Source organism: Enoplosus armatus, chromosome 4 (assembly GCF_043641665.1).
Source record: "Enoplosus armatus isolate fEnoArm2 chromosome 4, fEnoArm2.hap1, whole genome shotgun sequence".
Taxonomy (NCBI): Eukaryota; Metazoa; Chordata; class Actinopteri; order Centrarchiformes; family Enoplosidae; genus Enoplosus; species Enoplosus armatus.
In genome coordinates, this window is record NC_092183.1 from 20,794,382 (window position 1) to 20,809,597 (window position 15,216).

The window sequence follows — 15,216 nt, forward strand, 5'->3', positions numbered from 1 at the left end:
ACCTTCATAGCTTAACATGAGCCACCTTTTAGTGTTTGTAGTCATGACTTTGAAGTTCTTTTTCTTGAGGTGTTATTTTGTGCACAACCATGTATGAAGAGATGGTGTGTGACAGTTGTGTAACAGAAAATTGAGCAGACACCACTTTGTGATGTCATTCATGTGCGTTCTGCACATATTTTGACCGGACAGGCAGGCCTAAAAGCTATGAGGTACCTAAGAGTTTATTTATCATGCTTGTAGATGTCTTTGCCAGTGCTGGCATGCTTGTTGAATTTTATTAGTGGCAGTTTTTGGCTTGTTTGAAATGTTCATGTGTGGTTTTCCAATGAGACGTTCCCTGCCAGGCTTCAGTTGGCATCAGTGCAATAAAGTCTTAAGCAGACTTTGCTGTGTTGTAATCGCTGCATTCAAGTTCTGTAGCTGTTTCTTGCTCAATGTGCCACGATTCTATACACGCACTCCTCTAGGCAGCTGCATTCCCATTTCTTTTCTCTTCTCTTCGGCTTTTTATTTAGGCGGAAAGTAGGTTAAAAATATATAAGGCTATAAATAACAGCTTCCCTGGAGGAGGAGGAGGGTTATGTTGGAGGTTTTGTGACTTCTACACCACTCATATCCCTGCCACACAGTCTTCTTTTTGGCCGCCTGCCATGTTTAGTAGAGAAACTGTATGGTTGAGCTTGCTCTTTTCCACCCGAATCCCTCCTCCATCATGCATGCTGTTATATTAACACACTGTTATTATATGTATTATAATATATAATATATTATTCTCAATTATGATATATAATTCAAAAGTAACAGTATTAAGTTATTTTATGTGTTGTTGTTATTTTATGTGTTGTCTCAGTCTCATCTGGCAGTATTAAAACTAATGATATGACTCTTGACCACTGAATTATACTATCGAAATCTCTCCACTGTAGCAGCCTGAGCTAACGCTGGTTTCACAGACTAATATCACAAACTACTTCACAGCTTACACTCCTGGAGCTTCCCATTTTAGAGATATTGGTTTGATAAGCTTAAAATATTGATTATGATAAGCTTGATTATGTTGAATGTCAGAGTAAAAAATAGGGTCTTTCCAAGTATCCAGTTATTTGGTCGAGGATGGTCTCCAAGTAACTAACACTAACAAGAGTTAATGAATCTGGGTATTTGACTAAATTGCAATTGGAACCAAAATATAATGGATGGATTCCACCCTTTGGGTTAAAACTTGTGAATGATTCAGAGGCTAAGCTCTGCTGCTTACAAGCATAAACCAAGACCCCTCACCCTCCCTCAATACACACGCAGTGCTTTTATGGATATTTTTTTACAGTCCGGCTCTCTTCAAGCATTAAAACATCTGGACTAATTAAGTGGCACGGTAAAACTTTATTTAAAGAGTTCTGGCAGAGTTAGTGGAAGGGCGGGGGTTTGGGCTTAGGTTACCGCCAGCCTGTGTCATGTCAGCCAAGCTCAGGATGGCTGGTTTATTTTGTTTTACTCTGCGGTGGGTTTGGAAAGGGAAGGGGGGGTCTCTATGGGAATGTCTGTGTTTCCCTCACCAGATGCTTATCCAGGCCTATCATGGCACATGATGATCCATCTTGCTCTACTCTCTTATGGATCCTCTGGAGACTGCATGTCCCCTCTCCGAAGCCCCTGACAGGAGATGAGAAGGAGGAGTAGGGGGAAGTGAGGGGCTGACTTAACTGTAGATCAGCTGTAAGAACGCCTCGGCATCCAGACAGCAAGTTACAGCTGAATACACTCATCTCCTGCCTCCAGCTTATAGCCTGCACAACATAGAGACCGTATCTGACATTTTCAGGCAAAATATGATGTTAAAGATGTCAAAGAAGTAATGATTTTATTTTTTCAGGGTCACAAGGTTTTTCTGTTCACTTGAGCAGACAATCGTTGTTGCTGACAGTTTTTTTTTTCAGAATTGTCAAAGTTATGGGATACATGGTGTTTGAAATGCAGACAAAGATGCAGAAAATCTCTCTGTCTGTTTTTTGAATGGGGGTATGAAATTTAAACGTTTGTGACAGTAACATGAAGTTGAAATGTAGATCGGTTCAGGGGCTAAAGAGACCTTTTAGACCCTTTAATTGCTAAATATCAGTAGATACTGGCTGCCAAATTATATGTTTGTCAAGCTTTTAATCAAAAGTCAGACCTTTGGTCTTGCTCTTTATAAAATAATTGACTAAAAGCAGGAAATACGTATCAATGTTCTTGTTATATCAGTACTACAAGCTTGGAAGGCCCTAACATACTCTGGTTTGGAAGATTGAGGAAGACCAAAGTTTGACTGGATAACTAAAACAGTTTAGCCAGCAAGCTAACAAGTAGCTAACAGACACATTGATGAGTTGCACTGCTAAATAATACGCAAGACATGGACTTTGCTCATGTGATAAATGCTACATACAGCAGCAGCTTATGCCTTCTTTATGACTGAAACTGCTGTTTTCTGTGTTGCATTGGAAAATTCCATGTGTAAATAATTTAAATCTTTGAATAATTTTTGTCTCATTATCGCCTTCCATTATCACAGGCGGAAGGAAGTGGCTACTTCTACATGCTGCTTATTGACGTAGTGTGGGAGGATTAATGATCCTGACTGGTCCGTTTACGCCTTTTCAACATCTGGATAGAATGCACAATCAGTGCTTCTTGTTTTTTTTCAATTTCTGATAGCTATCCACTCTGCCAAAGATGCAAGAAGTGTCTAAATGTAAATGGGCTCGAGTTCTAAACACTGCTTTTCTTTCTTTATGCTATGCTGGATGTCAGCGCAGGCTTCTCCTCTTCTCTTTCTGTACACCTTCAAGGGAAGATTGATGGACAAAGAAGCACTGACTGAACCCGACATGAAAGATAAAGATTAATGGGCCTCGACCCTGCCAGATTCTCTTGTTTTAGTTCCTCACATTTTTCTCTGCCAACCCCCAAATTCGTACTTGCTATCTTTCTTTGTGTTTGTTCACAGTAGACAGTGCTTCCTAAAATTCACTGTTTCTGGAGTACAGTCTCCAAGCAATGGTTGGTTACATGCCAGGGTGATTAGTAAGTTAGAGGAATCAGTATTTGTCTGTTGTTAATTTCCCACATTCCCACTTCATTTTTCTTTTGTGTCTCTCCCTCTCTGTCTCTCTCTCTTAATTTTCTCTCTCATTGTATGTTCCAGCCACACAGCAGGCATTGGCTTTATTTACAGGCTGTTGTAGTAACTCTTTGATTAACTAGGCCCTGGGGAGTTAATAGCTATTACAGCTAATAGGACAGTTAGTCTTGTCCCTGCTGGAGAGTTGGGAGAGGACCGGTTACCTAACACACACTCTCTAACCTTGCAACAGGAACTGATGAGCCACAGGTCTTCCTGGAAGATCAGGGACCTTTTGTTAACCGTCATCTTTGTGTGTGTGTTACAGCAACAGCTGGAGGAGGAGGCTGCAAAGCCCCATGAGCCAGAGCGGCCCATCTCACCGCCACCCAGCGAGGCCAAGCACCGCAGCCTGGTGCAGATCATCTACGATGAGAACAGGGTCAGTAGAGCGCACACACACACACACACACACACACACACACACACACACACACACACACCCCAGATGCTCAATCTGTGGCCCACCACTCGAGCCCAAATTACATTGCATTTGAATTTGGTTTCACTTGATCACATGCTGTGTATTCATTACCACAAGTGAATGTAAAAGTGAGAGCGCTGAATGGTTCTGTGTTGTTTAACTGGGCTGATGTAAGATAACAAACTAAATGAAGCCAGGCTATTATGTCCTCTGGATATTGTGTTGCCTGGTATCGTTATTTGGTTATAATGTCAGGGATAGGGCAGCCAGTGTTGGAGATGGAGACAGTGCCTGTAAGGTAAACTAGATTACCCAGCAGGTACACCTTTGAACAAACCACAGACAGTCCCTAATTTTACTACAAGTAGGGCCCCATAGTGTGTATGTCCTTCATCATGTTTTTCATTACATTTCATAGACAAAGTGTGGATTACTCTTCTAGTGTGTATAATACTGAGCAGCATACTGGGGCTCTTAGGGGACTTATTTCTGTCTTGGAGATCTATCATTTTCATTTATCTTGCTTGATGCAATCCTCAAAAACCCTCGTCAACAACAGCAGCACCACAAAGTGTTCTTCTCCTACCTGAGCCTCCCACTCTTTACTGTCAGGCAAGGCAGAAGTCTTGCCTAACAGAATAAGCTACTAAAGGTCAACATAACAGGCACGATGAATCATACACACACGCACACACACACACACAAACACGTTATGAGGTGACGCAGACGCACACTGAAACAGATCTTTGTCTTTTGTCACGTATGTATAGAAACTTAATCATTCTTTCAAGAATTGAAAAGGGGAGCAGCAGGGAGGTCATATAAAGCTATTTGGAAGTGTTAAGTTATTCCTAGTCACAGCAATCATAATATGCAGCAGTGATTCTCAGTGCTCTCAGTCCCCCTAGTGGTGAAATGCACAAGTCTCCTTTTTTATTGGAATTGGCATCTAAAGCGGGGAACTCCTCTCACACTCTTATCACACCACAGATTCAACATCTTTTAACATTACTCCTAGTTTCCCATAGGGGGCTTGTTCAAACTTCATATTTCAGAGGAAAAGAGCTCTTGAATGTTTTGAACAGCTTCTCTGACACATTCAAGGCAAATCATTTTCATACAGGGGCAAAGCAGTGTAGTGTGTAGAGAAAATACACTGCAAATGGAGAACTTAGTTTCAAACCCATGTAGCACGTAAGCATTCACCCTTAATTGTCATGAAGCAAGAGACTAAATCCTTAACAGTGCTAGGGATGTTACTTTAACCTGCACAGGTGCCTCCAGATAACCACCAAAATGCCCTGAGAAGCCCTTTTATCACCACAGTACAAGGAGTGTCCTCCATGACTTTCACCCTTACTGTCATCAAGCCGGCTAAATTGCAGCGCTTTTATGCAACAGCGCAGCTTTGCAGATTGCTCAAGACTCATCTGAAAGGCTTGAAGTTTAAGAATGACTCATGGCTTACTCCACAATGTAGCCTGACCTCTGTAACACTTTCCACTTCCCCCTAACTGGCAGGATGTACTCTGGCCTACTGCCTGCCCCCCTAACCCTAACACACACACACACACACACACACACACACACACTCTCTCTCTCTCTCTCGCTTAACCAGCTCCTTCAGCTGTTTTCTAGTTTCACTCACGCTAAGCCCAATACTACAGTTACACAATAGCATTCACTCATCCACACATATTCATTCTTTTAGTCACTATAACATGTATTGCTATTTGTTGAGTCATAATGAATTAACATTACTCAGGTTATATAGGCTTTTTAAGTGTCTCATATACTGATAGAATCCAAACGAGGAATATCTTTAACAGTTTTATTTACAACAACAGTTCAGCAAGCTGACAACTGTCCATAATCTGAAACAAACGCATAGATGACTTGCATGGATGGTCTGCGAACAACACAAAAGTTTTGCTCATCTTCACAAGCTCTCACTCTCGCCACCCACTCCACTACACCCCCACCCATACAGATCACTGCTCTCTCAAGTCAGGCAATTCAGTGGTTGTACTGGATCTGATTTAAAGCTATGATGACCTCTTACCTGTCAGTATGACTGTATTTGTTTAAATCGCTGGAGCCATTTCTGCCTGCCTTCTATGTTACAAGAAGAATAATGGCTAATTTCAGTGTCACTCTAACTGCCATGATCACAGGGGACAAACCGTATAAATGACTTTTTTCTACAGATCAATGTCATACGTAGTTACACTTGGGAGGAGTAAAGATTGCGTATGTGTTCTGGAGAGACAGATGCATTTACACCTTTTCATGCATTTAAGCTAGGCTTTTTTTTGATATCGGATGGCTATCCAACCCGGCCAAGGCGCCTGAATTGTCTACGTGTAAATGCCGTAATAACGTCACATTAAAGCTTAATATTGTATGCCTGTGTGGTGTGTGTATATTTGATTACATACATGTACAGTACATCTCTAGCCTCCGCATGCCTTTTTGAGCTAGTGTCACTACGGTGTCATCTGTCCCTTCTGGGCTCAGTGTCACCAGCTTCCCCAGACAGAATTACAGCTGCATTTCTACCGACAGTCCATTGTCAAAGCCGGGGATAGCTCAAGTCAAGTTCACTCTTCTCATATTTGGGACATGCCGTCATGGACATGAACACAAGAGAAGGCAGCCCCACTGAGACTGCCTTATCATAATTCTGTTGAGCTATGCTAAATCCTCATGCCTATGCTGTATTAAGATGGCCCTGTAGCGCTCTCTCTTTTTTTTCCCCGTTTTTCTCTTTCATTTCCTTCACGGAAGGTACGAAGGTTTGTAATGCTGTGACTTTTAGTCGCATAAGCTCCCACAGTGTTATTTTCAAAGCCATGTCCCGAGTTTTCTCACGTTGAACGTTTTATTTAAGTGAGATGTGATCCGCTGGGGAAAGTGTCTTGTTGACTGCAGGCAGCATGTGCAACAGTACAGTTACTAAGCTTTACAGCTTGTAAAGCCACTGCCAGAGTAGCAGTCCTGTGTGTTACCACAGGGGGGCATAATTTAAGTAATGGAGCCAGCCTCTGTGTGTGTGTGTGTGTGTGGTGTAGATGGATCGAGATGGCAGTTACAAGATCAGCAGCTCTCTCTGAGTAATTATCCACACTTTTAGAGAAAAGGTAATGCTCTTCATAGCTTCCATTGGATCCCATCCACCCACTCCTCCCTCTCTCTTCATTGCTAAATTTGTCATTTCTAGCATTAAATGTGAAGCCATGTTCCAAGAGCTTTGAGAACAGTATTATGCTCTCTTCATTTCATGCCGTGATTCTTTAAGCAAATTTGAAGGGGAAGAAGAGAAATCCTTGAGCCGCCGTAGTCCCTGTGGATGAAAGGCTGGTTTTTAATAATTGCTGCTCATTAACTGCCCCTGTAGTGAGCGAGCTCTCTGAGGCAATACTCTGCAGCCTGTTACACCTACTCACTAGTGAAGAAGCAACAGGAGGAATAACGTGGATCACTTCAAGACAACTGAAGGAAGAATAGTAGCATCATGTTACTGTATTTGTCTTTGAATGATATGTATAGTATGTGCAAATGTAAATCATCAATGCTTCCTTTTTGCCTTATGTCTTGGAGGAAATGCACAGGGCACTTATAAAAGTGTAGCCATGTCATTTGGCTTCACTCGCAGGTGACCCAGTTGGAAGCCTGTGTTGAGTCAAGTTAAGCTGTGTGCGTGAGCTCCTCTGGGGTCTTACATCCAAGTCTGTTAGCGTGAGTGTTGTATAAACTTAGGAGTAGATCCCGAACACCTCCTGTGTTACTTCTACAATGAAGACAGAGTGAAAGGGACAAGGAAGCAGCACGACATGGCGGGTGGTGAAGAAATAAAGGTTGATGTGCACATACACACCGGCAGGTTCTGTCTCTGTAATCAGCGTCTCTTCCTCTCCATCCAGCCCTCCCTCACTGTCCCTCCATCCTGTCTGTGAATGTGTCCGTCCTGCCAGTCTCACTTGCGTGGTCACTGACGGAAATGAAGTGAGATGGAAAGCAACAGAGCATGTGGTGTGTCAGCAAGGAGGGTCTGTTTTGATCGATGAAGCGGAGAGGGTGTACAGAGTGGAATGAGGAAAAGAGCGGAGCGAACATTGAGAGGGGTAGTCTGGGACACTGCTCGCACATTTGTCTGCTGGAGCTAAATATAAATGTATGGAGGAGCAGAGCTGCAGAGAGGTCACCCAGAGACACCGATGGGAGTTTTTGCTGCCCAGCTTCATGCCCCAACACCTCACCTCTCTTGCTTTATGGTCACTGCCAGGATTTTTTGTTTTAAGGCTGATTGTTGTAGGTAGGAAGCTAGAGGTGAGATCTTTCTCTGTCTTTCATCAGATGTCTCTGATGAGATAAGCACCAAAGCCCTTTAGCCCCCCCCCCCCCTTCCCTGTTTTTTGCTCTTTCTCTCCCACTCACTTTCAATTCCACTCCCACTTGCTTTCCTGCCTGCCTGCTCTTTCTCTCTACCTCTCTCTGCTCAGGGGAGGTGAGTAATCTTCTTTTTTTTTCTGGGAGAGGAGAGAGGGAGCCGAGGCAAGGAGCTGTGGCCCAGCTTGAGTTAAAAGCTCTAATAATAGTCGGTTCATCCATCTCTCCATCCATCCATACATCCAGCCAACAGTGGTGTAGCCGTAGTGATCAAGCGAGCGTGCTCGCTGCGTTGCCGTGGTGATGGCAGAGGTGCAGGCGGCCGGCTAATGAACTACTTCTGTTTGCTCCCTTACCAGAAAAAGGCAGAAGAGGCTCACAGGATACTGGAGGGACTGGGACCCAGGGTAGAACTGGTGAGTGGAGACTTTGATTTTGTGTCATATTTCTGTTCTTGTATTTTTCTTTTTCCTGCTCTCATGTCTTAGAGGGATACAGGATGTTTGGGAGAGACGAGGAGCAAGTCTGAATCACATGATGTCCCCAGTTCTTGAGCAGGGGTGTAAAGTAATGAAGTAAAAATATCTGATTACTGTACTCAAAGCAATATTGAACACATTGATGTTGAACATTGAGTAAGATGACTCACATCAGCAGGTCGCTTGTACCCAAACCCACTGAGAATAGAAACTCAACCCTGCCGCTCACTTTTTACTTCATTACATTTTCAAAATTTGACTAATTCCCAGACTACCCTTGTTTGCAATAATACTTTTTCGCTTGTTAGTTTTTGTCATAAATCTGCTCACACACACTACATCTGTCCATCTTACTTGGACACACAGTCTCACCCAGTGAATTTGATCACCTGGTTTTGTTGAGTGAATTACCCATTGAGCCCAGACAAGACGCTACACAAAACAGGTTCTCCTCTGTCCTGGACAGCGTTCATTTATGAGTGAGTTCCTTGGGTTGAATTCGATCTGGTTATTGGGCTTCCGTCAGTCAGACTCTGTAAACATTGAAATCCTACATTTATTTGGGGCAAGGTGAGAATTATATTGACGGAATGTTGGAGTGAAAATCTGGCTGATTGTTTGATGTGTTTGTTCCTTCTTGTGTTCCAGCCTCTCTACAATCAGCCTTCTGATACCAAGCAGTACCATGAGAACATCAAAATGTGAGTCTGTCACTACACATGCCTACACACTTCCACATTGATAAATGTTTTAGATTTGGCCGTTTAAAGTATAAATGACACTCTGCTGCAGAGTTTAACCATCGATACGAGAGCTCATGCAGGATTGGTTGATATGCAAATCGTGTCACCACAGATCTCTAAGATGGATTTTTGTTTTATTCATTTTAAAGATATTTTGGGGGGGCATTTTTTGCCTTTATTGGATAGTGACAGGAAATGTGGGGGATAGAATGGGGATGTCTACCAGGGTGCCCCCTTTTATACATTTTAAATTCAAAAATAATTTGTCGTTGAATATATCATCAATTGTAAATAATGCATTTTAAGCAGGCCACATTGAAAATCAACTAGCAGAGTATGCCAAACTTGAATTGACGTAACAACTTTAATTGCTGGGTTGATGAGAATGTTAGAATCAAAGGGTAACGGGCCAGAAAAGGAGAAGCTGCTCTGTACTACAGACAGACTTATTATTGACTTGTATTTATGGGATTTGTTTGTGTACACATTTGATAACTCCCACTAGTTCCATCAAATAATATAAATGGTGCATACAAAGACAGTTCCTGTTGTATTGTGTTTATGGGACTGGGCAGGTCCTTGTATTTTTTTTTTTTATTTCTCTGTAATCTTAAAACTACTACCAGTGGAAATTGAAACTTGGTGACCTTAGCAGCTTTCCCGTAGTGGTAGTATATTGCCTCAGTGAGAGACACTTGCCACCTGTCTCCGCCCCCACACCTCAACTCACCCTTCCCCCTTGGCAGACTGCAAAGAGTGGCATTTCAGAGGAGGATGTGAAATTGTCAGTATGTAAACTTAGTACTGAAACTTACTAGAATAAGCGTGTGTAACAAGGGCAGCTGCAGAGGGTAAGAAAACAATGCAAATTTCCTTATGGAAAAGGACCTGCACTGTCAGTGGTGATGGTGATGAACTCAGCTGGTCTATAGGCTAAGAAAATGCAATTATTTTACTTGCAGTCAAGTTCTGACAGTTCTGCTTGAATCCATTCCTACAATTTCTAGTGTTATGTAAGAGCAGTGTTCATGGTGTGCATTCATGTTTTGAATTTGATATCTGATTAAGTTTTGAGTTTAATACACCTTTCCTCTCCTTTTTAGTTAGGTATAAAAATGCTTTTGATTGAAACTTCCAAATGGTACGAAGACGAGCCGTTTTTTGTTGTTGTGAGGACCTTCAATATGTGACTTAAGGCTACAGTAACTTTATATCACAGAGGTTATTTTGTATGCTTCACATTATGACTACCAGCTGCTGTTAGCTTCCACCACTACTGGGCTAACAAGATGGTAGAAAATATACATGTATATTTTACAAGGCCACATAAAAAAATAGGATTTAGGTCAAAAATGACCAACCTTTAACTCTAAAGTAGCTATATTTACATAGATGGATACAAAGGAACAGCAAGTCATATTTGAATTCTAGTTATGTCTTTTTGCTGCAAACTAAAGCTGCATTAGTCAAAAAAAACAGAACAAACAACCAAGAAAAAACATAGCTATTGCCTCTGAAAATGGACTAAAATTACTTTTGATATAATTTTTTGACCCTGATATTATGACATGAATTATTAACGGCAGGATGCTTTTCTCAGCATCCAAGGTTGCGTTAAGGTGAACGACTAATAAATCACGTCAATTTCATGTTAGTATATATCTGCAGTAAGGGGAGCAGAGAGTACACTACTTTCACGTGGCCCTGCCATGTCTATCAATGAGGCTTATGTGCATCTGTAATCTTTTAAGGACCATAATTCATTGAGGCACATCAAAGGGCTGTCGGAGGGTTATAATAGCTTGTCTCCACCATTGGCACTGTGGTTTGGGCGCAGTGGCATACCACAAGATGTGTCTGACCCCTTAGCCACACACGGCTCTGTCTTCGCTCCTTTTGATCCCTGCACCGTTTGATCAGTATTATTGCCTCAAAGGAATTAACTGAAAACTCTCCTCTCTCCCTCCGTGTGTGTGTTATTAAATACCACTGTATTGCTTTGAGCCAGCACAATTGACTCCTTTGTTTTGCTAACCGGTTTGATAACCTTGGCACTCATCCCTGCTGGGATAGATGAGCACCAATATCTCTGTGGAGCTCTCAGCATCAGAGTCCCCATCCCAGTTCATCTCCTGCACACACAGCGCCTCTACCACTCAGCTGATGATACATTTGCCAATACCCGTTGCATATGCAGACTTCAATGAAAACAAAATCTCTTTGAACTGTGAAGTCTGAAATGCAGTGTGCTTGTACCGCTGGAGAACATCTCTGTCACAACTGTGCATATAATGAATCTTTCAGCCATCATGTTTTGGAGGTATTATGCTAAATTACAGTGTTCTCCGATATCTCAGAAATGGCACAGGCTTAGAGCGGGACAAAGGAAACCTTTCGCAGGGGTTCAGGGCTACTAATCTTTCCCTTTGCCATCTGGTGTCCAGAGGACAATGCCATCTCTGTCTTTAAAGGGCTTAATCTATCAGTCCTGTTTTTGCCATACCAAGTTAGTTCCCACCCAATATTTGCCACGATAAGTGTGGATATTGACTGTATCTTGCTGGATTTGGCAGTATTTATCTTCTCTGTTGCAATGGCTTGGCTCAGTATGTGTCTGTTTGTATGTGTGGGTGAGTGTTTATGTAGGTTGGGGGTTAAGGCTGTTTAGATTAAACTAAGGTTTGTTATTGCAGATAACATGTTGGGGAAATGGAGAGTAGGTCATCCTGTGTGTTTATCCTTGTAGACCCTAAATGTTATCATGCTATCTTCCAATTTTCAGAAAAACTCATATGCCACCAGTAGCCCACTTCCTCGTCTTCTGTCCTTGCCTGTGACCAGAAGGACCCTGCGGCTCAGCTGAAGTGACTAATGTAGAATAAGATTACATTAATCAGTGGGGAACGTGACCTTACAACTGACAGATTAAGTGTCAGGAATAAAATTCTGTCTTGCAGCAAAGAAAGAGACCAACTGAGTGGCTGCCTAAGGAGATTACTGGCCCTGACCTTTATTTGAAGCGCAGTGGCTGGCTGTTCCCAGCCCAGACAAGTTTTATAAGTTTGGCTCACCTCGCTGTCCTTTCCACCCAGAAGCAAGTTTGAGTTTATCAAGCGGTGGCATACAAGGACAGGCATTGTTTGTGTTTGTGCGAGTGAGTGAGTGAGTGAGTGAGTGAGTGTGGTTTTTGTTTGTTTATTGGGTGAAAAAGTGAGGCAGAGAAAGTGCAGAGGGTACACAATGTGTACCCGAGGATCTGGAGAACATCATATACTTAGATTTATTATGTGACAGATGTGATGAAGGCAATGCTCACTGTCTGAATGGAGTGTTTTCCTAAATGTCCTTTTTGTTTCTTTCCCTCTGCCCCTCTGTCTTCTCCATGCCTCTCTTTCTTCATCCCTCTTAGAAACCAGGCGATGAGGAAGAAGCTCATCTTATACTTCAAGAGGAGAAATCATGCTCGTAAGCAGTGGGTAAGTAGAGAACTCAACAGTTTTTGACTCTCTGCTGGGACTCAGCCCATGACGGATGACTAGTGTGAAACTGGGCCAGCTGCTCCTTGAAGTGAGTGGCCATTTTAGGCCAAAGAGGAATAAAGCCCTGTGCACGATCTGTTGTCAGTATTCTTACTGTGCCTTGGGGAAGCGATTTCTTTTGGAAAAACAAAAAGATCCTCTCATACTGTCATCTGAAAGAAAAACCTCGATTTTTTTTTGTTTTAATACTTGGCTGAATTCACTGTCAGCCAAGCACTTATAATGAGCATTGTACAGGGTTAGTCTGCGCTCTTGTCTGCCAGTGATTGAGCGAGACTGAGCCAAAGAGCATGACTATAAATAAAGCAGGGATCAATGGGGTGAGCTCTGATGCTACAGCCAGGCGGACATCTTAAAATCTGGCTTGACAGAAAATCTTTATTGCAAATCTGTCCACAAGTAGGAAATATGGCGGGAAAATAGCTTTGTTTTTTTTGTTTTTTAAAACTGCTTCCAACCTTGGAGATAGTGCCAGCAATAACTGTCCCACAGCTCTGCATATTATCATTGCAAGTTCATGTGAGGCCAGAAACAACAGTTCAAATGCAGCACCTGTGTCCACGGTGGCCGGGGGACCTTAAATTGTCTGAAATTGACATTTACTAATAAAAGGCCTTAAAAAGTATCAAATAGTCTTAAATTCTGGTTGGGAAGGTCTGAAATATTTCTGTTTTTGAATGCTGTAGGCATGATCTAAGATTCACTCCAAGCGCAAAATGCTTTAGTGAAATCAAGGAGAGTTGAATTAGATGCCTCTATTATCCTGTTACAGTATTTTAGGTTTTTGCTATTTGTGTTCGCAAACTTTGTCCCCTGGTGACCACCGTAGCGCCTGTCTGGGTGTCATGGAGGAGCTAGCTAGTTAGCTAACTTGCAAACACTCCAGTTTCTGTGGCTTTGCGTTCTACCTAATTTTAAACCTTTCTTCAGTGCCTCTGTTTAGCCATTAACCCCCAGTGTTTCAGAGCAACTCTCATTGCACCTGTCAACTTGAACTGGTGCTTCACATCGCACATTCCCTATTCAGAGTATAAATACAAGGCACAATATTGGCCAAATAATGTGTAGTACACATTGCTGGGAAAATAATTGTCTAACAATCATCAGTCCAATCTACACGAGGAGGTTGACTAAGTTAGATTCATAGTGACGACAGACTGTCTGTAGACGCCCTGTGTATCAAAGCCTGCAAGTTGTGGGCGAATGTCCAGTCTTCTTTTGTGTTGTGTCTAAGTGGGGGAGGTAGCTCTCGTGGGCAGAGTGTGGGGAGACATCACCTTGTGGTTTATGAGCCTACAGAGGGTTGTGTCTCCACCAGGTTTAATGGTGTGCTTTACAGCCTGCCTGTGAGGAAGCTGGGAAAACAGTGGGCTGTCGTCTGCCAGAGGGTAGGCTCAATGCCAGACTCCCCATAGAATACCTACATATCAGTTTGCCCCCTCTGAACATCTGCAGGTACATGGTAGGACACAACAGAAAGACAGAGAGCTAAGGGACTGAGCATAGTTATTGAAAATCAATCTTTCAATGTTACGACAGCCTAAAATATCACTCTGCCCTTTGGGGGATGTCTTGTTTCAGCAGTAACTGTTAAATGTTTGTACTTGTGCTTCCTCAGACTTAATGGTCCATTCGTTTTTGTGTCCTGAGATCAAAGGGAAGACAGAAACGGATAGTGTTGATATTGAAGTGGATCTGCAGTGGACTGAGATCTTTGTCTTTCTGTGGTGCTGCAGGAACAGAAATTTTGCCAGCGCTATGACCAGCTGATGGAAGCCTGGGAGAAGAAGGTGGAGCGCATCGAAAACAACCCGCGGCGCAGAGCCAAGGAGAGCAAGGTGCGGGAGTACTACGAGAAACAGTTCCCAGAGATCCGCAAGCAAAGAGAGCTGCAGGAGCGCATGCAGAGGTGAGATCACAAGACCTTTTCTGCATTTGGCAACAGAGTAAAAGAGACTCTGTTAATTTCTGAAACTGACTAATTGCCTTGATTTGTTGCCTAGTTACTGCTGTTAAGGTAAAAAATGACTGTGGAATTGTTTCATTGTGCGGTGTCGGTAGCTCATTTACAGTAACATGTGGGTAGTTTTGATTGACAGGTCTTATTGTCTTTTTCCTTTTCTAGCCGTGTTGGGCAGCGAGGAGGTGGGCTGGCCTCGTCTGCAGCTCGCAGTGAACATGAGGTCTCCGAGATCATTGATGGAATATCGGAGCATGAGGTAAGCTGTTCTGTTAAAGATGGTTTGCCCCTCTACTTGTTCCACTGCAACACTTGTGTTCACACTATCACACTCTTGAAGTTCAAATTGCTGTGGTGGCCAGACATCTGGATGTCTGATTGTGTTCAGTGGCACACACGCCAAGGCTGGCACTGCTACCAGGAATGAAACCGTGAGTCTAAGAGGTGCTGGATGAGAACTTGACATAAAAAAAGCCAGGTCTATTTTTGGCTTCCTCATACAAAAACATATATACA

The 15,216-nt window shown here is 42.7% G+C and overlaps 1 protein-coding gene across 1 annotated transcript in view; it reads left to right on the top strand.

The window, feature by feature from the left end:
* Positions 1–15,216, top strand: part of ncor2 (nuclear receptor corepressor 2) — a 79,032-nt gene that overhangs the window by 27,790 nt on the left and 36,026 nt on the right. Inside the window, 6 exon segments of the mRNA XM_070903858.1 lie at positions 3,435–3,548; positions 8,339–8,395; positions 9,107–9,159; positions 12,611–12,677; positions 14,477–14,649; positions 14,866–14,959. Coding sequence (XP_070759959.1) covers positions 3,435–3,548; positions 8,339–8,395; positions 9,107–9,159; positions 12,611–12,677; positions 14,477–14,649; positions 14,866–14,959 — 558 coding nt within the window.